General features: G+C 32.9%; 1 protein-coding gene across 5 annotated transcripts in view; it reads right to left on the bottom strand.

Annotated features, from left to right (window-relative positions):
- LOC145276799 (baculoviral IAP repeat-containing protein 7-B-like) overlaps positions 1-26,331 on the bottom strand; it is a 122,380-nt gene that overhangs the window by 24,672 nt on the left and 71,377 nt on the right. For 2 of the 5 annotated variants that reach the window (XM_080128116.1, XM_080128118.1), the window contains exons 6-7: positions 23,546-23,647; positions 5,286-5,342 (exon numbers count right to left, since the gene is read on the bottom strand). In XM_080128116.1, coding sequence (XP_079984242.1) covers positions 5,286-5,342; positions 23,546-23,647 — 159 coding nt within the window. Of the gene's footprint in view, positions 1-5,285; positions 5,343-11,597; positions 18,149-18,684; positions 20,295-23,545; positions 23,648-26,331 lie in introns of those variants that run through there. The other 3 variants (XM_080128113.1, XM_080128114.1, XM_080128117.1) reach the window with 2 other exon arrangements.

Consider the following 26,331-nt stretch of genomic DNA (forward strand, 5'->3'; position numbering starts at 1 on the left):
AGTACACGTTAGGACATTTGGTGAAAAATAGAAATATATCCAGTGCACCTAATGTGAGTGAGGCGAGGTGGGTCAAGAATTAGCTCCCTAGTCAAAATATGCTAGAAGTCAGGTGTTCAATCATATTAGAGAGAAATTACATCATATGTTCCGGGGGGGGGGGGGGCAGGACAGAGTTTCTAGTTGGGAAAGCAGAGAGAGACAAGACATGCCCGACAGTTAAGAAATCTAATTGAATATTTCCTCAAGACTTTGTCTGCTCTTCGACCAATTTTTATAGCTACAAGATGCCTTCAATCAGCTTTCTTTTTTTTTAACAAGGAGTCACCACTTATCAAGGCCGGAAAGTCATTCAAAGATAAGGGTTAATGAGTGGACAGTAGTTAATAGGACAATATCGTAGTAATCATTAGTTGTGGAAATTTGGTAAATTGGATTACTTAAGAAGACAACTCATCAAGAATTTGTTTACATTGGACTTGAAGACAAACATACTGTAGTCAGCTGGAAAGCAGGGAAATGGAAGAGAGTTCTGCAGTCGTGCAATTCTAAGAAAGAAGCTTTGTTCATGGAATCTACGTTTAAGTTTAGGTGCAGATAAAGAGTGGGAGAAATTATTGATAGTGGTTTCAGCTAGATTAGTGTTTTTCATGAAAGTTTGGCAAGGGGGAAACCATAGATTGGAACTCAGACGAGCACTTGCCATGAAATTATGATAAAGCAGAGACAGGCTCGCAACGTCTCTTCTCTGGGAAAGAGGTTGCAGGACAGAGAAAAGTTTCCAGACTTTTCTGTACAGATATTTAAAATTGTTGTAGCCTGTTGAAAATTCAGTATGTTATTGCTATACATCTTATGAGATGACTGACCAGTTTTATGATTTCAGGTTCAAATGAACAGCTACAGCAGGAATTGGAATACACCCTACTGAAGCCTGATTGCCACAGCTGGTGAATTTAAAAAAATCCATCTAGATGTGAGCACACTTTATGCAATAAAATTCTGTTTTAAACTTGGAAAAAAATGCCACAGAAACATATGGAAATCTTCAGACTACTTTTATTCATCTTACATGAATCGAGCACTAGTTTTTTGAGATTCAAGGAAGACAGGGAGTCTGTAATGGATGGCGAGAAGTGGGGGAGGTGTAAGCAAGTCAAAACACCAGAGTTGATTGGCTAAATAATTTCACTTTCAATTTCACGGATAAGGACCTGTGTGTCTATGGAGACAATAAGTGCTGTCAATATGAGAACTGTACACACAATTATTCATGAGGAACTTAAGATGCAGAAGATTTGCACGCAGTTTGTCCAAAGAGTGCTCCATCCTTGTCACAGAATATTTGACTAAGATGGACATCAAGACAGTTTCTCAGCCTCACTATAGTCCAGTAATCTTCTCTGGCTGCAATGCACTTGTACTGTTTCAACAACTTCTGGAAGGACTCATGAAAGTCCTCTTGTATGAGCGTGTCAATGACCCTTGTCACAGACTCTTTCATTCTCTCAATTGTCTCATGACGACAGTTTTTAAGGTTTTCCTTGAGCTTAGGGAATAACAAAAATCACAGGGAGTGTTCTTCTAAAGTGTCCTTGCATCCAGACTTCATTTAAAAAATTCACCAGCTGTAACAATCAGGCTTTAGTACGGTGTATTTCAATTCCTGTTGTAGCTGTTCATTTGAATCTGAAATCATAAAGATTGATCAGTCATCTCATAAGATGTATAGCAATAGCATACCGAATTTTCAAGAGTCTACAACAATTTTAAATGCCTGCGTAAAAAGTCTGGAAACTTATTGAAGGCACCTTATAAGACAAAAACAGAATATGAAGAATGTTTTGTCAGCACAAAATCTACTTGGGAACTGATTTGTATCTTTCCACCAATGAGGTGAGCAAAAATCAGTAGACTTCATGTGCTCATTTCCATGGTGCGCTAATCATCCGCGTATTAATATGCGATCCAAATCACAACTTGACATAACTTGACATACTGTGCCTACATATAAAAAAATAGATCTCTCATGCATCTGTTATAGTTCATTATGAACAAAAACGAATACTACCAATCATAAAAATTTGTCAGTCATCTCATAAGATGTGTAGCAATAACATACTAAATTTTCAAGAGACAATTTTAAATGGCTTACAAAAAAGTCTGGAAACTTATTGGAGGCGCCTCGTAATAAGTTTTATGAATTAGATTAGCTTCTTGATTGATCACTAGCGATAATACACATGCACACTAGTATGCATTTGTGTGAAAAAAAAGTTTATTTAATGATTATTGATGAAAATGTTACATCCTTACTGTTTATGTCAGCTGTTAGGAGCAATTTTATCATAATTTTTGGCGCTTCTACACTATTGGGACGAGATTTTGTAGTCGATAAATGGAGTTTTAAGATAAAAAACAATGGTTTCAACTGGCTTTTTTTGTTAATTCTTATAATTTACAATGGTAGCTTCCAAATTATGCAGTCGGAATTACCTGAATATTACTGAATTATTAAAGAAAACAAAAAGAAACATTAATCATGGTAGCAGGTAAAAATTGCCGCCATTTTCTTTAATCGAAATGGAAAATTACCTCCCTTTTGAACTCTCCTATGTCTTATGATCATTTTCATAAAATTCTATTTTTATTTTCTTTATTAAAGAATTTTCTACCTTATCGATTTTCGTAATTTTTGGATATGATCTTAAAAATATGAGGAATATATAGATACCATTGTTTTCATGTGAAATTCAGTATTATGATTAAGGCTAATGACAAGAGAATATTTTTTTCATTATCTTGACTCTCGAGTATATATCAGTTAATATCTTATATGTTTTTAGATAGTGATATGGTTCTCTGCTGATTAACTGTGTCTGTTTTGGATATATACTAGAGAGTCAAAACAATGAAAAGAATATTCTCTTGTCACAGCCCTAATTATGATTTCCGAAATTTCAACCCAATAGTGTAGAAGCGCCTAATTTTCTTATCTTGATGATATGATCTGAACTATGATCCAATAATAGGAACAATCTCAATTTTGTTATCTTGTTGACATGAATTAAGATTAACTGAATTTGTGGTAACTTATTATTAAGACTAAAGATACCCATGGGACCCGATGGGGAGCCGGACAATGCCTGTGGGACCTTGCTAGTGGATTAAGAAACAGCCTGTCGTCTGGGTGGTCCCATTGATACGAATTCAGGAGAATTTGCACGGTTGAATTCTAATGATGATGGTGATGATGATGAAAAGAATAGATCTGTTCTCTTAATAGATAATCAAAATGATCTCCCCCCCCCACAAGAATGGATAGCCAAAAAGTATCTACTCCAGAATGAAAGTCATAAAAATAATTCCTAAGCAGGACAGCTGGACACTTATGTTGATCGACAGACCACTAAAGGTTAACCGCCGTCAAGTAGCTGAGCAAAGAATAATACGCGGGGGAGGGGGGGGGGTTAAAACCGAAAATCTTTTTTTTTCTTCAATAATTGTAAAGGTCGTTTTTTTTATTATTTTCTATTTTTTTCTTCTGCGACCTGGCGTCCAGAGTTCAGCGAGACATTACTGGACCCCAGAACAAGAGTGCGGCCGCTGATTGGTTGACCATCACTCTTGGGCGTATTAGGAGAAGAGGGATTGCAACCAACCGATATTTATAAAATGTGAAGTAAAGATTGGAACACACACACTTTGCCACGCGTCTTGACGGCTCCCACTTTTCCGATACACGCGTCTCTGTGAACTTTTACTTCCTCGTATACTGACGATAGAAAAGTGAAGTACTTTGTTAAATCCGCCAGCCCCTGTTGTATGACTCAGCCAGTTGTGTATATGCTATTTGTGAAGTTGAAGCAATAATTATACTATGTTAAGAAAACCCAGTTAAGCGTTAACTTCTTTTCTTTGTTTGAAAATGCCGTTGTTGAGTGCAGTATATCTTTCAGACCGGCCAGTTTGGAAACTGATCCAAAGGTGGAAATAGTGAGCGGACGACGGAGACGAACTCGACCACTAGAACACAGGTAATACCACTGAGATTGGCACCGGTTGCATCTCTCACCCAAGCCTATGCATCTGAGCCGCCCTGTAGGCATTACACTCAGTGTGGAGTCAGTTCTGAATTGAAAGCCATGCTTAATTTCAGAAGAGTTTCCGATGGGTGGCTAATCTGTATAAGGCTTGGAGACAGTGGCGTAGCAAGGGCAGGGTGGGGGTGGGGTCTGCCCCGGGCGGCACGTTCCAGGGGGTGACATTTTGAGAGGGTAAAAAGAAATAAAAATAAATGAAAGCTAACAAAAAATCTGAAATTTTATGCCGAAAATGTTGTAAAACATTGGGATTTTAAGAGATATCGGAATAAATAAAAGCTAACAAAAAATCTATATTTTTTACCAAAAATGTTGTAAAAACAAATCGGAATTTTGAAGGTATCGGAATCAGAAAAATGTGTCCCTATTCTATGAATGGCACATAAAAGGGGGCGGCGTTTTGAGAGGTTAAAAATAGAAAATAGAAGATAAAATAAATAAAAATAAATAAAAGCTAACAAAAAATTTGAAATATTTACCGAAAAGGTTGTAAAAATATCGGAACTTTTGGAGGTATCGGAATCGGAAAATGTGTCCCTATTTTACAAACGGCCCATGTCAGGGGCGACATTTTGAGAGTGTAAAAATAGAAAATTGAAAAAATAAATAAAAGCTAACAAAAAATTTGAAATTTTTTACCAAAAAGGTTGTAAAAAATAGGAACTTTTGGAGGTATTGAATCGGAAAAATGTGTCCCTATTTTACGAACGGCCCATGTCAGGGGCGGCATTTTGAGAAGATGAAAATAGAAAAAAATGAATAAAAAATAAATAAAACCTGAAAAAAAATTTGAGATTTTATACCGAAAATGTTGTAAAAAAAAAAAAAACAAACAAAAAAAACCCGGCACTTTGGAGGTATCGGAATCGGAAAAATGTGTCTCTATTTTATGTGCGGCACATCCCAGGGGCAACATTTTGAAAGGTGAAAAATAGAAAATAGAAAAAATAAATGAAAATAAATACAAGCTAAGAAAATTTTTTAAATATTTACCGAAAAGTTTGTAAAAAATCGGAACTCTTGGAGGTATTGGAATCAGAAAAATGTGTCCCTATTTTATGAGCAGCACATAACAGAGGGCGGCATTTTGAGACATTAAAAATAGAAAATAGAGAATAGAAAAAATAAAATAAATATAAATAAAAAATAAATAAAAGTTAACAAAAAATTTGAAATATTTACCGAAAAGGTAAAAAAAGTCGGAACTTTTGGAGGTATCGGAATTGGAAAAATGTGTCCCTTTTTTCACAAGCAGCATATGTCAGGGGTGGTATTTTGTGAAGATAAAAATAGAAAATAGAAAAAATAAATAAAAATAAATAAATGCAAACAAAAAATTTGAAATTTTTTACCGAAATGGGTGTAAAAAATTGGAACTTTTGAAGGTATCGGAATCGGAAAAATGTGTCCCTATTTTATGGGTGGCCCATGTCAGGAGGGTGGCATTTTGAGAGGGTAAAAATAGAAAATGGAAACAATGAATAAAAGCTAACAAAATATTGAAATTTTTTACTGAAAAGGTTGTAAAAACTCGGAACTTTTAGAGGTATCGGAGAAAAGTATGTGCGGCATTTTGAGAGGTTGAAAATAGAAAATAGAAATAAAAGCTAACAAAAAATTTGGAAATTTTTTACCGAAAACGTTGTAAAAAATCGGAAGTTGTAGAGGTATCGGAATCAGAAAAAGGTGTCCCTGTTTACCAGTGGCCCATGTCAGGGGCCAGCATTTTGAGAGGGTAAAAATAGAAAAATAAATGAAAATAAATACAAGCTAACAAAATATCTTTAATTTGTATACCGAAAAGTTTGTAAAAAATCGGAACTTTTGGAGGTATCGGAATCGGAAAAATATGTCCCTATTTTACGTGTGGCACATATCATGGGCGGCATTTTGAGAGGTAAAAATAGAAAATAGAAAAAATAAATAAAATCTAACAAAATCTAAAATTTTATACCGAAAATGTTATAAATTGGAACTTTTGGAGGTATCAGAATCGGAAAAAATTACCCTAATTTACAATTCCAAAACCGATTGTTTTAAATTTTAAATTTAATTTTGTCATTATTAGTACTAACGATGAATATTTATTGTTTTTAAATTATCAGTAAAACTAAAATGATAATAACATCAAAATACGATGTAAATTTATTTTATTTGTAAAACAAAGTTTTAAAAAATGCTGCATAAATTCTCTAGGACACCTTTCAAAGAAAACAGTTGATTTACATGTTCCGAAAAAATGTTGAAAAATTAAACAAAACATTTTTGTCAAGAAAAATACTTTCAAACACAACTGATAATTAAATGATACAACGGAAAATTAGCAACAGAAAATTACGTCATTTTGGAACGGTAGAAACATTAAGCAAGTACGGAATAAAAATCGACTGTAAACAGATTTTATGATCGTCATATCAGGAGATATAATTTTAAATGGGAATTAAGCACTACGCCTCAAATACTATTTAAGTGGTTTTCTATTTGATAGTTTAAATACTGCCGCATTTCTGTCAAGTTTCAAACAATCATGGAGTAATTGATTTTTTCAAACTATTAACAAAATTTCATAATCACTGACGTATTTATGATTAAACCACTGAAATTTATTATGATGAATTAATTCTGGTAATAGGATTTTAATTATTTTGGGGGGTTGCTTTACAATATAGAGAGATTCAAAAAAGTGGTAAAAAAATCAAATATACAACAAATAAATGTTCCCATTGGCCATAAAATTTAATTTGCAACCTACCTGAATAATTTATTGGCGTTTTAAAGTAGTTTTAAATGCTCTTTATTTCATTTTAAATATTAACTTTTTAAGAGTTGTAAGAATTCAAAAAGGCAAAACATGCTCCATTCTTCGTGAGGTAGGAGCGAGGAGCTTCGTTTTCAGATTTGTTTTCGTGCACATGTTTGAAAACTGAACTGCTCAAAAATAGAAAATAAAATTCTCAACAGAATGGAAAAGTGGTCAAAAACATATATAACATTTAAAATAGAAAATAAAATGAAAGACTCCCCGTAAGTTTCTTGTTTTAGGAGGGAGGGGAGTAGTGACGGTCTCTCTCTCTATATATGTATATATATTTAGAGTGAGGTATCTCAGAAAAATGATTATGATTTTTTTGTGATACTAGTACGGAACAACAAAAGAAAGAGAAATGCCATGCTGTTTTAAAATTAAAAAAAATTTTTTTCCGAATATTTGCGTGCCTTCAAAGAAGGTACCGTAATGAAGAGAATGAAGGAGAATGTGCGGCATTCCATTAAAAAGCGAAAAACAAAAGAAGAAAAAGCAAAAAAGAATAAAGGCACGCTGCTGACATTCATGGAAAAGACTTCTATGGCTGAAATGAAAGTCAAAAATCATGCTGAAACTGAAGATGAAGTTGATATTACTAACGTTGATACTGTTACTTCGGAAATTGACATTGACAGTGTTGATACATCAAAAATTGTCAACGATGATGATGCGCCTGAATTTGGCGCGAAAACATACACTGCAACAGATTTTACAGATGTTGGTTTATGGCCAGTTGAGATTAATCGTAAAATTTGCGCTATGCCTGTTCGGTAGGGATCTGTCGCTGTACAGCACATTGATCATGAGTTCAAGGAAGCAGTCCGACCAGGAACAAAAACAAAAGGAGACGTTGGAAAGCTAACTAAAACATCGCTCTATCGGGAATTTGCGCAACGGTGAGAAAATTTTGAGAACATGGATGGTGTATTCTCCTTCAAAAGAAACCTTATTTTGCTTCTGCTCCAGACTGTTTTCAACTGGACTGTCGAGTTTTTCTGCTGATGTGGGTTTTACGAATTGGTGGAAATTAAACACAAAAGTATATGAACATGAAGCTAGCACATCTCTTGCTCAAGCGTTTCTCAACTTGAAAAATCTAGAGATTCGACTTGTTGAAAGAAAGGTAGTTGACAAAATAGAGCAACATCTTATTGAAAAAAAATCTAAGAAGTGGCGGGAAATTCTAGCTAGATTGCTGGACATCATCAGGTTTCTCGCCAAGTAGAATCTGGCACTACAGGGTCACCGGGAAAACATCCATAATGATGAAAGAGATCAAGAAAACAAAGGGAATCTTTAGAATTGGTAAATTTATTGACTAAGTATGATCCTGTACTCCATTAACATTTAGTGAAAGTTAACTTGGAAAAGAAAATCGCTACTTCTTATCTGTCACCAGAAATTCAAAATGAATTTATGAGCATTTTAGCAAAATGTTCATAAATTCTTTTGATTTTCTTTCTCGCCTGCTTTAGCAAAGCAGGCGAGAAAGAAAATCATTGATCAGATCAAGGAAAGCAAATATTTTTGCATAATTTTTGATAGCACTCCTGATGTATCTCAGAAGGACCAGATGAGTAAGGTATTGTGCTATGTAAAAATTGACGAAAATAAAGTGACAGTTGAGGAGTCGTTTCTCCGCTTCATCGAGACAAAAGGTAAACATACGGAGGATATTTCTTCATTTATTTTGAGAGAACTGGAGAACGATGGGATTCAGATTGGTGACTGTATTGGTCAAGCATTTGACAATGCTGCTATTATGGCAGGCCACGGATTGGGTGTGCAGAAACGAATCTCCGAAATCAACCCAAAAGCTTTATTTGTGCCATGCACTAACCATTCATTAAATCTGGCTTGTGTACATGCTGTTTCTGTAGCAGTTAACTCTCTTACATTTTTTGGCATACTGGACTGGTTATTCTCGTTCTTTTCTGCATCTACACATCGCTGGGACGTCTTGATTCAGTTGACCAGTCTAAGTATCAAGCAGACTGCGGAAACTAGATGAAGTAGTCGAGCAGATGCTGTAAATGTTGTGGTAAAAAAAATTATTTGAAGTCGTCATTGCCCTGTAACAGCTCACAGAAGGAGAAACTGCAACCATAAGATCAGATGCATCTTTAATTCTCAACTCGGTATTGTCGTTTCCGTTTCTTTTATTTCTAAGCCTTTGGAAAACTATTCTCCCAGAAATCAATGATGCCCAGAAGTATCTTCAAGAAAAGGGGCTGGATCTGCAACAAAGTTGACGGCGTTGAGAGATTGCCTTCTTCAGAATAGAGAAAAATGGTGGACACTGCAATAGACGAGTAAAAAAAAACTCTGCTCTGAAATGAGGATAAGAATGGACCATCGTATCTGCAAAAAGAAATGAATGGGTGGTGAACGATTAACTGATCAGCATTGGGGTTTGATACTGAGTTGAGACGGGAAGTGCTGTCCGTCATAGACAGGTTGACTGAAGAAATATCTTGCAGATTTCAACAAGTTCACAATCTTGCAAGTAAATACGCTTTTCTTACATCGTCAAATCTGCTTGATGATAATTTTAAGATCGCCCCGGGCAGAAAAAAAATGATGCTACGCCACTGCTTAGACATGAAAAAACGTTTTCGGTGGGTAACTAATCTGCATAAGTCCTGAAGTTGGAAAAGAATTTTTGGTGGATAGCTGATCTGCATAAGTCTTGAACTTTAAAAGTTTGCAAAGAGCAAAGATCTTTCTTGTGTGAACAAAAAAATTATATTTGCTAATTCTAAAAGATCAAATATTTTTATGGAGTGATTCCGGTTTCTGATTGGTTGCTAGCAGAACATGACTCCATTTGATTGGTCAGTTCCTATTAGTAGAACTTCCAATTTTCTTTTATCATACCCTTATTATAAAAAAATATTGCAACAGTAAGGAAAATTTTTTTACATTCATATTCATTCCAAAAAGGCTACTCTGAACTAGGGACCATGCCTACAGAGACACTGTAAGTAGGGAGATAGATAACGAGATGTCTGTTCACATTACATTTAAATTTCTGCATGTTGGTACAGTCGGGGAAGTAAGAAACGGAGAGGGATTTCGAGAGTCTATCAGATTGAGAGAAGAAACCATCTGAATAGAAAGCTTTTCAGCATCAAGGACCTCTACATTGAAGGGGTGGGATTTTGTTGTTTATCTGGTTACTCAGGCATATTTACATTGAGAGGGTGTCAATGGCACAATTTCATTGGAGCACATTTCATTAAGGTACTTGTAAAACAAGCACAGGGATGCATTATTGCGATGATGGGACAGAGGTTAGAGCTTGGTTGATGGTTTGGAGCATATAGATTGGGGACACTTAGACCTTGCCTAATAGAAAGAGACTAGTGGTTGATACGCAAGCCCAGACGTGGCAACATTATTCTATGCATGGGTGAATGATGGCCTTGTAGTGATGTAGGATACTGTCAGGTGTGAGTATTTTTCTAGCATGGTAGAGAGAGAGAGAGACCACCTTCTTTGCAGCAGCCTTGGCAATGTCTTCTATGCATTTGTTCCAATTCATGTTATGCCGAGGAGTTTGAATGTTGAACAAGGTTTAGTTATTTAGATAGATGTACACACATGTTGAAGGTAACCAAGGGAATGGCAGGTCGAAGAAGACTTGGAGTGATTCAATCAAGGATAACTTCAAGCAATGGTGCATCGAAATGAAATGATAGAAAAACTCACTAACTTTTACATTTTTCAAATTTTATTTATGCATTTTCTTTTTTTCCTTTTTTTTTTTACAAATAAAAATATTACAGCTGTAAAACATTTAGCTTTAAAAGTATATGAAAATATTTTCAGATGAAATAAATTATGTAGAAAAATGAAAATGATGAAAAAAAAATAACTGCAAATAAAAGTAAATATTTTTAAGAACAACTTCGGATGAAAACCATATCAAAAACATATCCAATTATGTACTTTTGTATTCAAAAAAAGCTATTAATATCAAAGAAACCGTGAATAGACTTGCTCTACTTCTAATACATAAAGAAAAATAAGATGGATTTTAAAAGTTGGTCCTAAATAAAATGTTAATTGACAAATAAAACTTTGCTTCTAACAAGCCAATTTTGATTTGTTATTGCTGTACTAAAAACTAGCTGGCAGTCCGGCGTTGCCCGGTCATACAATACGCTTAAACATATTTTAATTTATGCAGATTGTGAATGTATTATCATAGAATCAATCCTCTATTGATTATTATATATTATGAGGAATAATTTGCCTGGTGGACTAATTTAAAAAAAAAAATAAAAATAAAAAAACAATAATGATAATGTCATTCATCAAATTCCGTCTGTATTTGGGCTTGACAATGAATGCCCTGGAAAAGTCATTTCTGATTAGTTTTAAAATATGCAAACGAAGAAATGATTTGCAGTGATTTTAAATGGTACTTCTTTTATCATAAATTAAACTCATTAACTCGAAAAAATTAAAATAAAATGGTGAGGTACACCTGAGTTAAACAGGGGATCATTTGATTTGTCGTCGAATGCTCTACCACTAAGCTATATATCTCCAGATTAAAATAAATATGTTTTTTTTAAAAGAAGAAATGATTTTCTGAATTTTATTATCTTGCTTGCCGGTATAACGTAAAATATTCCCCTGTAAAAGTTATTCTTTTTTATTTATTTATAAGAGAGAAAAGCTATTTTTAAGATCAGATCTTTTTGATTCTTATCGGATGAATTTTTGTACAAAACATATCTAAGAACACTGCCAGACATATAAATTAACTTTGTGTGAAATTTGCAAAAGGTAGGCTCAGCCATTTTGGAACCTATAAGGAAAGAACTCACACACACACAACGTGACTTTATATATAATAGTAGAGATATAACAATGTACTTTGCTACAACTTATTTAAAAATTACTTAATCCAGCAAAGATAATTGATAAGAGGAAACATTCATAAATAGCATTAAATAATCACCTAAAAATAAAAATCAGCTTACACTACTAATAAAAAAAAAAAATCTTTAATAGGCTCATTATTGATTTTTCTTCATATTTCTCTTAACAAAGATAAAAAGTTGAGAAATTTGCTGTGCCCCAGCTGGCATCAATTGAAATGGATGGCTCTCGTCTAGAAGCCCCATGTTTTAACAAGCTTCTGGGCTTGACCTTTACTCCTGATCTGAAATGGAACACGTACATCAAGTCTGTTGCCAAGGTCGCTGGAAAGATGGTGGGATCCTTCTACCGCTCCAGAAGATATATCACTACTGATGCAATTCTCTATCTATATAAAAGCCAAGTACGTCCAAGGATGGAATACTGCCATATCTGGGCAGGAGCTGCTAAAAACAGCCTATCCTGCTTTGACAGAGTACAAAATAGACTTTGTGGCTTACTGGGGGATGCCCTTTTCTCTTCACTGCAACCTCTCTCCCTCAGAAGAGACATTGCAAGCCTATCTTTGTCTTATCGTTATTTCCATGGCAGGTACTCGTCCGAACTCCAATTTTTGGTCCCCCCTCGCCAATCTTTTACAAAAAACACTTGTCTAGCTGAATCCACTGTCAAAAACTTTCCCCACTCTTTATCTATGCCTAAATCAAAACGTAGATTCCATGAACAAAGCTTCTTTCTTAGAACTGCATGCCTGTAGAACTCTGTTCCGTCTGCCTGCTTCCCACCTGACTACAACCTGGATGTCTTCAAGTCCAACGTAAACAAATTTTTGATGAACCGCCCCCTTAAGTGGACACTTTATTAAATCTCCACACTAACGTACTGTACTTACAATAACCCTTATCACTGAGTGGCTTCCGGGCCTTCATAAGTGGTGACCACCTTGTAAAAAAAAAAAAAAAAAAAAAAAAAAAAGAAATAGGTAATATCTGCAAATATTAAAATTTTGATGTCAAAAAAGATTACATGAAAGATCATTCACAAATATTGACTTCATTCCTAAGTATAACGCAAATAATGTAAGAGAGATTACTCATTTTAAATTAAAGAAAATAGAGTTGTCTACCTTACAACAAAAATTTTATTTCTTTTTCTGCATAAGTTTAAAATTGCGAAAAGAAACAAAAAAATTAAATTACAAGGTAAAATGATTGTACTGTGTCCCGAGCAATGCGTGTTGTCGAACATGGGAATATTTAGAGTATTTCAGATTATCTTGTGCTGCTGCATCCCTTAAAGGCAATGGAAATTTTCTGGAAGCAAGGAACCAAACAAAATAGGAATAAATTGATAAGTTTTTTTCTTTCTTATCTCTGGATTTTGTCTTGAAGAAATGAACTAATATCTCGAGAAGAATAGCTTTCCTTGTATAATTTTATAGTTTGATTTAGATGTTGAGTTATGAAGGACAGATTGAGTTAGGGAATATGGGAATATTTAGAGAATTTCAAACCTAGTGTTGTTTGAAATTCTGTATGGATTCACAATTTCGTCATATATATTCCAGAGTTTGACGAGATGCATCTGAAGAAGGTTGGCGGTTACATCTTCCAAAATATTGTGAGACTAACACCCACGATGGGTACAGTAGTCTGAATAATCTAAATAATCAAATAAATTAAAAAAATATTCGTGTTAAAAAAAAAAAAACAGTAAGAAAGGCATTAGGACTGCAGTTTTGGAAACTATCAGATGAAATATTTAACAAAATTTGATCTAGTATAAACAGTGATAATGGTTTTTTTTAGGGGGTAGCATTTTTTTAATGACTGAATTGAGATGATAGTTAAGAATGAAAGACTGCAAAGATTGTAGAATCTAATAAGCAATATAAACCAGCAAGGCTATCCAACATCGCTTGGGATCCCAATTTCCCTAAAGTATGTGGATCACACAAAAAAATGGAAAATAAAGCAAAACAATTCACATATTATTGTAATTTTAATTTTTTTTATTTTTGAAAATTTATTCAATTATGTTTTAATAAGTTCCTGATTACTTGCTTCTACAAGAGCAAAGATTTTTCTTTTCTTCAAAACTTGGACATTGCTGAATAACATCATAATGGACATGGTGTTACCCTGGAGATGCGTTGGAACCTTCAAGCAGTCTCTCAGGTCTCAATCCTACAATGTCTTGTATGAATCTTGAAATATTTAAATTCATTTAAGCACAAAAGTCATTTTCCTTTTTTTGTTAAATGTTTTATAAAATCAATTTTTAAAATATGAAATATGGCATTCATACAGTAAACAGAATCTTATGTTAGTAATTGAATAAATATAAAAATGATTTAGTAATGTGAATTTTATTATAATTTGTTCTTTTATTTTCTGATGTTTATTGACACAGTCCTTTTGGACTTTCCTCCTGATGTGTTGTACTTATAGAAAATCCAAGAAATATAAAATAATTCTGTATTTCGATTTTCTAAGTGTCGACAAAATGGTCTGTAAATACCGAGATCTAGGGTTAAAAACTTAACATCCATTAAAAATCTGACTAATATATATATATATATATATATATATATATATATATATATATATATATATATATATATGCCATTAATTATCATTAAAAAACCAAACGATGTATTTTATTCACACTCAAATATTTTTATCAATTATTATTATTAGTTATTTTTTTATCTAGTGCATCTTACACATGTTTTGTTTGATAGCGGAAGACCACTGAAAACTCCTCAGAGACAAAAGTATGTTCCTAAAAACCCCCCCAAAAAACTGTAAGAAACTTTATTATGAAAAAGGATTTGGAGAAGAAGAAAGACCAAAGAAAATGGAGACATGTAAATTTTCAAAAACGTAGCCCCCCCCCCTCGAATTCAAAACATACATAGGCAAGTCTTATGTCCCCATGTTGTTTTTTCTTTCAACTTTTATTTTTGCTCGGCTACACATTGAGCTCTCCCACTTAAGATTTCCTAGAGAAATTAATCTATACTTAACGGACACATTATATATATATATATATATATATATATATATATATATATATATATATATATATATATATATATATATAATTGTAAATTATAATTTACAAGAATGCATTGTTCGAAAGGACACTCAAAAAGAAATATTATTATATTTTGAGTATCCTGTTGAACAATATTAGCATATTTTTAGAATACTGTTGAACAATAAATTCTTGTAAATTATAATTCTAAAAAATTATATCATGTATATGTGTGTGTGTGTGTGTGTGTGTGATGGTACTGGGACAGCATATTTTGTTGAGACATTTGTAATATTTAACAAAATTTACTACATGTATAATTAAAATGACAATTCTCATCCCATTAAATAAAAATGAACACTTTTTGATAGTTTAATATTAATTCTATAAAAATAAACATTTAAAAAAAAAAAAAAAAGAATTTAAGTAGTTCATGATAAAGAGTGAGAAAAATTCATTGTCCTTTTCTTTTTTTTTTCCATTTTCGGTCTATTTTCTTACTCCCAACCACAGAAGATGGCAAGTTGAACTCTTTGATTTTGTTAACAACTGCTGAGAGCAGACAAGAATTTAAGTTCAACTGGCAAAATTTCATTCATTTCTTTTTCAATTGATATATTTTGGTCAAAAAAAAAAAAAAGAAGAAACTTATTTGAAATATATATATTTGAAAAGAATATGTTCTAATAAAAAAATATGCGCTTTGAAAAACGGGGCATAGAAGCATTCCATATCAATTAAAATAATAAATACATTGCATATTAACGTGTCTATCCAGTTTGATGAAAGATTAGTTTGTGCAAAATTAATTTAATTTTCAATTTTTTTATCAGTTTTTTTTTTAACTTTGTATTTTGTTTCTTTTTTTTGGCTTGACAAGGCAAAGACGTACCCCAGCCTGACTAGTCAAATTAATTAATTAATTCGTTACTTTTCTTTTTCATTTCTTTACTATGAAAATATAAACAAAATGTATTTCTGTGAATATTTTCAAGCACAAAGTTAAAAGAATTATTTTTGGATCCAATTGAAATTAACATTGAAAATGTAAAAGTTATGAACGATATATATATATATATATATATATATATATATATATATATAAAAATTAATGTAAAAAAATCTATATTTCAAATTCCAAGATGTTGATTATATATTTATAATTTTTTTACCAAAATTTACTTATTAAATTCTGGTAATGTTCATATACCAATTAAATCAGAGTCAATATTAATTGACCCAGTTAATTAAGCTCAATAATTATAATTATTAATACTGGAACATATATGTATTATAATTTCGCAATAACCAAGACAACAATATATCACATGTTTATTATACAACGTATGTTACAATCATTTCATAACCATTTGGACAAGCTTAAACATTATTTCATTAAAAGATATTCCAAAATGGCTAATCTTCAGACACAAAATACAACTGTAATACATTGTACATGTTAAATGACTAAAACCCAAAATCTTGACGAAAGAACAACCAAACATAAACGATGCTAGCTGTTGTGTCGTGGCACAATAGTAAAAAGAAGAAAATCAAGTCGAGGTTGGTTTAAGGAACAAGTGTATTTAATACCACAGGTACAAAGGTAGGAAAAAGGTATAACTGGCTTACATGCAGCTGATCAGTGGTAGTACTATCGCTTCTTCCATGTCTGTACATTAATGATGGAAATGTCAGAACCACTATCAAGCTGTAGTCTTACTTTCTTTTTAAACATTTTAACCTGTACATATTTCCGGATATTTCGTTCCTCCTTATGAAACGATTGCAACATTAAAAAAATACATTGTATAATAAACACGTTGTGATATATTGTTGTCTTGGTTATTGCAAAATTTTATATATTAGTATTTGTATGGTTGTTATTTCTTAGATATTAATTCATGAAACTTCAGAGTTTATAAGATTAATAATAGATAGAGCTGTATTAGAATATAAATTCTTTTATTTATGCACACATTTATTGGCTACATATGTTCATACATGTTTCAACTGTGACATTATTCAAAGTTCAGTATCATCAGACTATTGATACTGAATTTTGAATGTGGATTCAGGATTCATTCTTAAACTAATAAACTGATAATTATGAATTTTAAAATATCTCAATTTTTTCTTAACGCTCCTTAAGCTTAAGCCTTAAATTTTAGACATCTTCTATAGTCAAAGTCATTTAAATGGACTTTGAGCAAAATTAGAATAAGAATTCTAGACATAATGTATAGTGCCATTATATCTTGATTTTAATCTTCGTAAGGGAACATAAAAGTGGTGGGAATTAATTTTACTGCCTTGGAACGTTATAATTTACAGTCTTTAATTGTGTTATTTTATGACAAGCTCTATTTCCTATTTTGGTTGTATTGAGCTTTTTTTTTATTTGGTTGGCATTACTACTTATATTCTCTTTAAGTTTACAGAAGCTTTTGGCTTGTAAACTTAATTATACATAATTATACAAAAGTTTTTTGTTTTAAAACTATGATTAATAAGATGAATAAAATCTTGGTGTTTGGAATGTAGCAAAATGTTTCTTTATATATGCTCTGTTATAAAATGCTAACAATCATCAAGCTTTCACTTTAAAAAGTTTGGTATATATAAAGAATAGACGGTATATGCAAAAAGATACATTTTTACACACGCTCATACATACATATAATTGTAGTTTCTGTCTTTCTGTAATATTTTCCCCGGAATTTTTCAGATAGACCTCTATAGTCAGATATATCTTAAAACTACACTGACCAGGGTACTTGGATAAGTATAATTAATTCTGATCAAATGCGTCGCGATGCAACATTATCATAGGGTTAGCTCATGCGCTTGACATCCATAAAAAAGAAATACAAAGTTTTACTTTATTTATAAAATGAAAATTATATAAATTAAAAACAATAGATAAATATTAAGCACTTAACAGGGGATGGAGTGTTTCTTAGTGATTTCCAGGGAATGTTGCTTGTGTATTGAGAAAAAGTTAAAGGTCAAATTTACTAAAGATTATTTCAATGTTACTGTAGTTAAAATCGCTTCCAACAAATCAATGCTGAGTATACGTTTTGGCTCCACTCCCAAAATTATAAATCAAAATTCACAAATTCCTGCACCAGATTCTGTATGTCGATATTTTCAAAATTTATATATTGTTCGCATATCGGGCATTGCCGGCAGTCATCTTTGCACTTTTTACAGCAAGTGAAATGCTTACAAGGAATGCACACGTATTTACATTCCTGTTGCAAACACATTTTACACGTCTTCATCAAGGCAACCTCAGCATCATCTGGAAAGAAAACAAAACAAAAAAACAAACAAACAAACATTAAGAGTGTTACCAATGTCAACCAAGGAATGAGAATAGAAAAATTTATTACAGGTAGTCTGTGTGCAAAAAGTCTAAGATAATGGTGATGGATGAGAACTCAGATGTGGAGAAAATATATCTTGATGACGTGTAATTGAAGATTGTCGCGAAGCTTTGTTACCTTTGTGAGATTATTGAAACACAGGGGAGATTATCCAGAAGGCAATTTTTAAAAGGTAAAAATGTTCCAATTCTGGAGTGCTGGTTTGTTCTCATCTTCCGATCTTCTGCCACGTCTTCTAGCGATAAAAGAAAGTAGATTCCGAGAGGGTTGGAAGCCAGACAACTAGCGTCATTTATGTCTGTTTTGTTCTGTTGGCAAGATTTGTGTTTTTGCCATTTGTTATTGCAATTCAAGAACTGTGTTTTTGTTTTCGATTTTTTTTATCAACCCACAATCACATTTTATTTTATTTTTTTAATTTCTTTTTAGTAAGTATTTTTCATGATAGTAGTTGGTTAAGTTCGACAATTAATTTGGTAATGAGCTTCCTTTTGTCCATAACCTCTAATCTTTTTTTTTTTTTTTTTTTTTTACAAGGGTGTCACCACTTATCAAGGCCCAGAGGCCACTCAAGGATAAGGGTTAATAGGTATACATTAGTCATTGTGATTTTAGCATAGTAAACAGTGGGAATTTTGAAACTTGGATTACTTAGGGGGACGATTCAATTAGAACTTGTTATTGGACGTTTTCTTTTTTTTTTTTTCATAGTATCAACTCATTATCAAGGCCAAGAGGCCACTCAAGGATAAGGGTTAAAGAGTGTACAGTAGAAATTGGACAATATAATAATCATTAGTAATGAAAATTTGTTAAATTTGATAACTTATATGGAACGGCTCATCAAGAACTTATTTACGTTAGACTTGAAGACAACCATATTGTAGTCAGCCGGAAAGCAGGAAAACGGAAGACAATTCTCTGGAACTGTAGTATTACTCCTGGTTAGTCATAAGAAGTCCACTCTCACAAGCTATGCCTTCCATTTTTAAGGTGGAGTTAGATAATCAATAGCATCCTGAGGTGCCCACACCAGAGAATGTTGACAGAACTGCCCAGGCAATTTTTAAGAGATCAAAGTGTCCCAATTCTAGTGTGCTGGCTTGTTCTCCCATCTTCTGATCTTGTATCACATCTTCGTGCAATGGGGAGGAAGTAGATACCGAGAGAGTTGGAAGTCGAACAGCTAGCATCATTTATGTTTGGTTGTTCTTTCGTCGAGATTTGGGTTTTAGTAATTTGTTATTGCAGTTCTAAAGTTGCTTTTTTATCTGTTGAAATTCATCTTTTTGTGGTACTTCTACCCATTGAATACACATATTAAGTATATATATATATAAGTATATATTAATTACAAATAGTTTGAAAGATGAAAACAAGTTTGTGTGTAAAAAGTGTAAGACGATGAAGATAAATGAGATGATGAAGCTATTGAGATTGTCGAGAAGTTTTATTACCTGGGTGATACCATTAAAGCAAAGGAGAGAGCAGGTTCTAGTGTGATTATAAGAATTAGGAGTGTATGGATTAAGTTCAAGGAACTTCTGCCATTATCAACCGAAAGAGTGCTGCCATACGTGTACTCAGTGTGATGATGTATTGAAGTTTCACTTCAATACATCATCATTTTCAATACATTAGTTATTTTGCTTGTGTACCTTCTGCTTTTAATGTTCATATCCTGGCACATTTAGGACCATTTAATGCTGAATTCAGTCATTTAATTGATCTTATTTAAGATGTAGGCAGGCTGTAAGCATCCTTAAACAGAAAGTTGTAAACGGACAAACAAACAAAATAAACAAACAAATGGCAGAGTTTGGGCTGCTAGAGTCTTGTAAGGCTGTCAGGAGACCTCAATATCAAGCAAGAGACTTGTGTAGCAATCTGTTGTCTGGTCAATCCTCTGTTATGGCTGCAAGATATGGCTAATGAAGGTGGTTGATCAGATGAAGTCGGCAGTTTTTAGGATCAATTAGATTTTAAAGACGCCAGAAATAAACAAGGATGAAAGTGATGAATTTGAGTCTGCACTGGTTTCTTCAGATTGATTTGTGCACACTGTAAACAAATGAGTAGACCCAAGTTGATTTGTTTTTGTCGCAAGGTCAATTTTTAATATAAGAAAAGATTTATCTTGAGAAAAAAATGGGGGCGGGGGTATTAAATATTTATTTTTTGGTGTTTTATCCAATTTTTTACAAAGTTTCATAAAATTCTTGTTTTCAAATTACTTAATTCTCTACAATTACATGATTTATATTTAAATAATTCTAATAAATACATACATGTTTCTTTACAGTCAAAACATATTTTCAGTACTTTTACAGTTTATGGAGCACGCTGGAATAATAACACCATTATTTAGAAACCCATTCTTAACATGGAGAGGGACCTTGATAAATATTTGGTACTTTCACTTAACAATTTAATCCTTCATCCTTTATTTCTGGATCCTGAAATCCTTTTTTTTTTTTTTATTATTGCATTTTCACCCCAAACAAGGCATAGTGCCACTTTGATGTAGGGCACTACTATCTGGGAGATAATTTGCAGGGATATTATGTAAGGAGTTGAGCAGCAAGATGTAGGGACCCAAAAGGGAATTTCAAAGTCTATCAGTTCTGGGGCAGAAACTATTAGAGTAGAAGGCTTTCTGGCATCTGGGGATTTCTACTGTGTAGGGGTTGGGATTTTGCTGCTTGTTGGGTGTGTCAGGGGTATTTACGTCGAAGGGGTACAATACTTGTAAAACAGACAAAGGGATGCAACATTTCATCTCTGGGACAGAGGTTGAAGCCTAGCTGACAGTGTGGGACCTATTAGGTTGGCAACTCTCTTTTGAACCATGTCTAAGAGTGAAAGACTAGTAGCAGATGCAACATTCGCAACAATGCTCTATACATTGTGTAAGTAACTTTCTAGCATGGTAGAGAGAGCTCGTCTTCTTTGCAGCAGCTTTGGCAATACCCTCAATGTATCTGTTCCAATTCATCTTCCCGTGAACGTTAAGCCGAGGAGTTTCAATGAAGTACTTTCAGGTAATGTATCATTAACCAGGGCTATTAGTGATTGAGAAGATTTCTTGTAATTATTAAAGGAAAGAAGCTTAGTCTTGGCAGCATGGAATGTCACCATCCATTTATGTCTCCATTCCACTACAGACTAGATGTCTTCCTTTAGAGTTCCCATCATTGCCTTGGATACGTGTTCATTCGTTTTCCCCTCGTGTCTGTTATAGAATGTAGTGTCGTCAGCAACATTTAAGAATATCAGGAATAATAAAGGTCTAAAGTTGGACCCCTGAGGCACACTTGCATTTATATCATATTGTTTTGATGTACAACCATCAAGGACAACCTGGATTCTTTTCTTATTTAAGAAGGATTTAATTATATTAAGTATTAGTCCAGTCTTTGATAATGTCTTCTGCATCTTGCATTGCCAGCAGACCAACTTTGTTTTAACTGCTTTTCTCCGTCGACATCCTGATACAAAGTCTCTAATGTCTGTTTTGTTGCATAGATATCTGCAATGGTTCGGGCATGCAGCTTGTCGCCTAGAAGAATTAATTTAAGATGTAATCCTCTATCCTTTTCTGCATCAGTGGTGCAAGTATTGCAAGCAATAAGGGCTAAAACAACTTATTGGTGTTTGTTGGATTCTCAAATTTGAAGGTGGAATTTTTTTTTTTTTTTTTTTTTTTACATGGTGGTCACCACTTATCAAGGCCCGGAAGCCACTCAGGGATAAGGGTTATTGCAAGTACAGTAGTAGCAATTGCGATTGATTAATCATCTTGTGCAATCTTGCCCAAAACTGCAAATATGCCGCCATGGATGGGGATGTAGTGCAGGCTAGAAAAAAGCCAGCTTAACCTGACCAGGATGAACTCTGCCGCTGCTGCTGCTGCTGCTCCTCCTCCTCCTCCTTCTCCTCAGCAGCAGCAGCAACAACAGCAGCAGCAGCAGGGAGTGACAGTAGTTAATAACAAGATAAATTGACAACTTGAGTGTGTCGAGTTCAAATCCAACTCGCTCCACAGAAACACTTTTATTTAGCGATACATCAGCAACCGTCACATGGTCCCTCCTGTAAGTAACCAATGTCCTTCTAGGAAGGATTCTAAATAGAAAGATATTGGGGGAAACATGTGCCAGCAATACTCATCTAATTCACTCGAAATGAATGAATGAATGAATGAATGAATGATGTTTCACAATGACAACAGATAAAACATAATTCAAAATGAATTAATGATGTTTCACAATGACAACAGATAAAACATAATTCAAAAATGAATTAATGATTTTTCACAATGACAACAGATAAAACATAATTCAAAAATGAATTAATGATGTTTCACAATGACAACTGATAAAACATAATTCAAAATGAATTAATGATGTTTCACAATGACAACAGATAAAACATAATTCAAAATGAATTAATGATGTTTCACAATGACAACAGATAAAACATAATTCAAAATGAATTAATGATGTTTCACAATGACAACAGATAAAACATAATTCAAAATGAATTAATGATGTTTCACAATGACAACAGATAAAACATAATTCAAAATGAATTAATGATGTTTCACAATGACAACAGATAAAACATAATTCAAAATGAATTAATGATGTTTCACAATGACAACAGATAAAACATAATTCAAAATGAATTAATGATGTTTCACAATGACAACAGATAAAACATAATTCAAAATGAATTAATGATGTTTCACAATGACAACAGATAAAACATAATTCAAAATGAATTAATGATGTTTCACAATGACAACTGATAAAACATAATTCAAAATGAATTAATGATGCCCAACAACATAGTTTTTTTTTTCTATTCCTATACTACAAATCTAGTAATAATTTTTAACCATGCCTAAATATATCTTAAAAATCAGTATTATTAAAAAAAATTATTTGTGTCCCCTCGATGTACATATATCCTTGATAAACCCGCTTAGCTATAAAATCTCACCCCTTCACTGTTGAGGTCCCTAAATGCCAGAAAGCTTTCTATTCTAATAGTTTCTTCCCTCGAACAGCTAGACTTTGGGATTCCCTTCCTGCTACCTGCTTCCCTGGTTGTATCGATATGGAGAAGTTTAAATTTAACGTAAACCAATATCTTGTGAATCTTTCCTAGGCATGATCCGAAATAGTAGCCCCTTACGTCCAAGTAACGATATGTCTAGTTAGGAGTGAACGCGAGTTAAAAAGAAAAAAACAACAACAGATAAAACATAACCTCCTTAGTAGATGTAAAAGTGTAGAAATTTTACTCACTGGTTTTGTTGGGGTTTTTTAATCTTTCAGAAGCTGCCTCTTCTGCTCTTGGTAGTTTCAAAATGGCATTAAAGAGAGCTTCAGAACTTACAAATGGTAAATCTGAAAAAAAAAAACAAAGAAAAAACAAAAAAAAAAAACAAAGAAAAATATAATAAACATTAATTGGTAAAAATACTAAAAAAACAATTAAAACAAAATAACCAGGAATAGATCATGAGAAAAAATAAACGAAAAAAAAATAACAGATTAACACAAGAGAGGAGTAGTTAACTATGGTTAACTTAAATCATTTTAATTTAAATGAATGATGACCCCTGTGTGTATCTTAAACCTTGTATTACAATTTTTATAATTTAAAAATTTTTTCTTCTTTATTTACTTCATTTATTTATGTTATCTACTTACTCTCCTTTTATTGTGCTGCTACTACTATGACTACATACAGTATAATCATTGACACACTGGTTCTTGTTAAATTACTTAATTTAAGCGGCATTGCACCTGGTCATTAGTAGTTAGGTGACTACATAGGTTTGAAGGAACTCCTTTTAAGGTCCTCATTTTTTGGGGGTAGGGGGGTAGATTTTGGAAGAGAACCAGTTTTGGAGAAACATTTTTTTTTTTTTAATAAGAAAACCGGTTTTAAGTAATATTCAGATGTGAGGGAGTGAGATAAATGTTATAGGATAAACACAAACAAAAGCATAAATTCACAAAAAAGAAATTTTTATTCACGTTTGAAATGGAAGTTTACAAAGATAGGAACACATAGAATGTTAGTTCATATTTTGAGAGTCCTTACAAAACAAGAGGGATTCATTAACCGAGATATCAAAGACACTAGAGTCAATAATGAAAGGATTGTGAATTATCCACGGGTCTGAAAAATCATAACCAAAATCTTCCCCACTCAATTACACAGATTAAATGTGATTAAAAACTATTAATAAGATTCAATATTCATTTTTCATTGTAAAAAGTTCAGTGAAAAATGCTTAGATATGTTTAAAAACGGAGGTTAACATAGGAAAAAAAAATATTTGCTTATATTTGGGGAGTCCTTGTATGAATTATGAAAAGTTATTAATAAAAGTACTGTCCATCTGTTTCCATTGTAAAAATTTCAGTGAAAAATGTTAGGAATATTAAAATGAATACGTTTATACATTTGTTTTTGATGAGCAGACGACAATGTGAAAAAGTTAATGTATGTGTGTGCTTTAGTGTCAGAGTGCATATATTTATGACTGTGTGTTTTGCATGAACTCAGCGATGTATTATTTAACTTCCCCAACGGAAGACAGAAGGGCAAGGGAAGCTGGCATATAAAGCAGATGTTAGCTCTGTTGTGGACTATAGCTTCTACTCTTATTGACGTAAAAAAAATCTGTCTTTTTATGCATTGGCAGTAGATAAAACAGCAAATTTGATAAATTCAGAGAAATGCATCTGATTGGCTCCAAATATGTTTGTTTGTTTTTATTAATTCAGACAAGTGTATGTGTAGTAGAGATATGTACACAGAAACGATTTTAAGCATTTTTAATTTTTAGCACCAAAGAATAAACTTTGTATGCTTATGACTGTATTTGTTTGCATGTATTATTTAGCTGCTCCAAGCCTGAAAGAGGTACTGTACCTCTTTCACTTCATACAGGAACCTCATCCCTTCTGTTGGGCAATGAGAAAGTTAAATACATTTCTCAAATCACATACACACAGTCATAAGCATATGCACTCTAACACTAAAGCACACACATACACAATGCATTAACTCTTTCACGCTCTCATCTGCTCATTGAAAACAAATGTATAAACTTTAATTCACTTTAATTCATTCCTAATATTTTTCATTGAACTTTCTATAATGAAAACAAATGAACACTGAAATGAACATTTTCCTTATTTTGCAAGGACTCTTAAAATATGAACAAATATTATATATATATATATATATATGTATATAAACCCTGTGTATTGTTTTATTGTAGGTCAATATTTTTTTAATTTTGAAATTGCTATGAAATGCAGAGAAGTAAAATTTGGTACACTGGAAGAGCATAACAAGGTGCCTTCTTTCCCTGATTTTTTGTGGAATTTGTACAAATATTTTGAAAGTTCTGGTAATTTAAAGTGTGTATCATTTTATTGCAGGTCTCCCAAAATGCCTAGAAATGGTCGATTGATAGCTAGTGAAAAGGAACGTGTTGTTGCAGGCCTTGCAGAAGGTTTATCTCTCGTAGATCTAGCTAAGGAGCTTGGAAGAGATCAAAGAACATTGTGTTCATTTGTTGAAAATCGAAACATCAAACCAAGGAAGGACAAAAACACAAGAAAATCAGTTTCTGCTCGTGATGTTAGAAAAATTCACCGTCAACCTATCAAGCAGCTGGGCAGCAACAGTGCTGCTATATTTGACAAGGCTGGAATATTTTCCTTGTCCAGAAAGATAAATTTCTTTAAAACGACCCCCCTCTCCCAACACTGGAAATCTAAAAGTACCCCCCAAATCTCCTCACGGGCGATGCTAGATGAATAATGCTAGTTATTTAGATATTTGGAATTAATGTCTTTGTTTTATTAGTTCTGATTAAATGCTTTAAAAATGATACAACCCTCTGACTTTATGCAGCATGTAGTGTCCAGTGGCAGACAAAAAAAAAAGGGGGGGGGAATAGTGAGCTTTACCAGCAATGTGTTGAATTTAACCCCAGAAATTTTAGTTGAAAGTATAGAGCAGTTAACAATCCATTTGAGAATGTGCAGAATAGTTTATAATTGAT

Source organism: Euprymna scolopes, chromosome 5 (genome assembly GCF_053919585.1).
Source record: "Euprymna scolopes isolate OS-2025 chromosome 5, ASM5391958v1, whole genome shotgun sequence".
Taxonomy (NCBI): Eukaryota; Metazoa; Mollusca; class Cephalopoda; order Sepiida; family Sepiolidae; genus Euprymna; species Euprymna scolopes.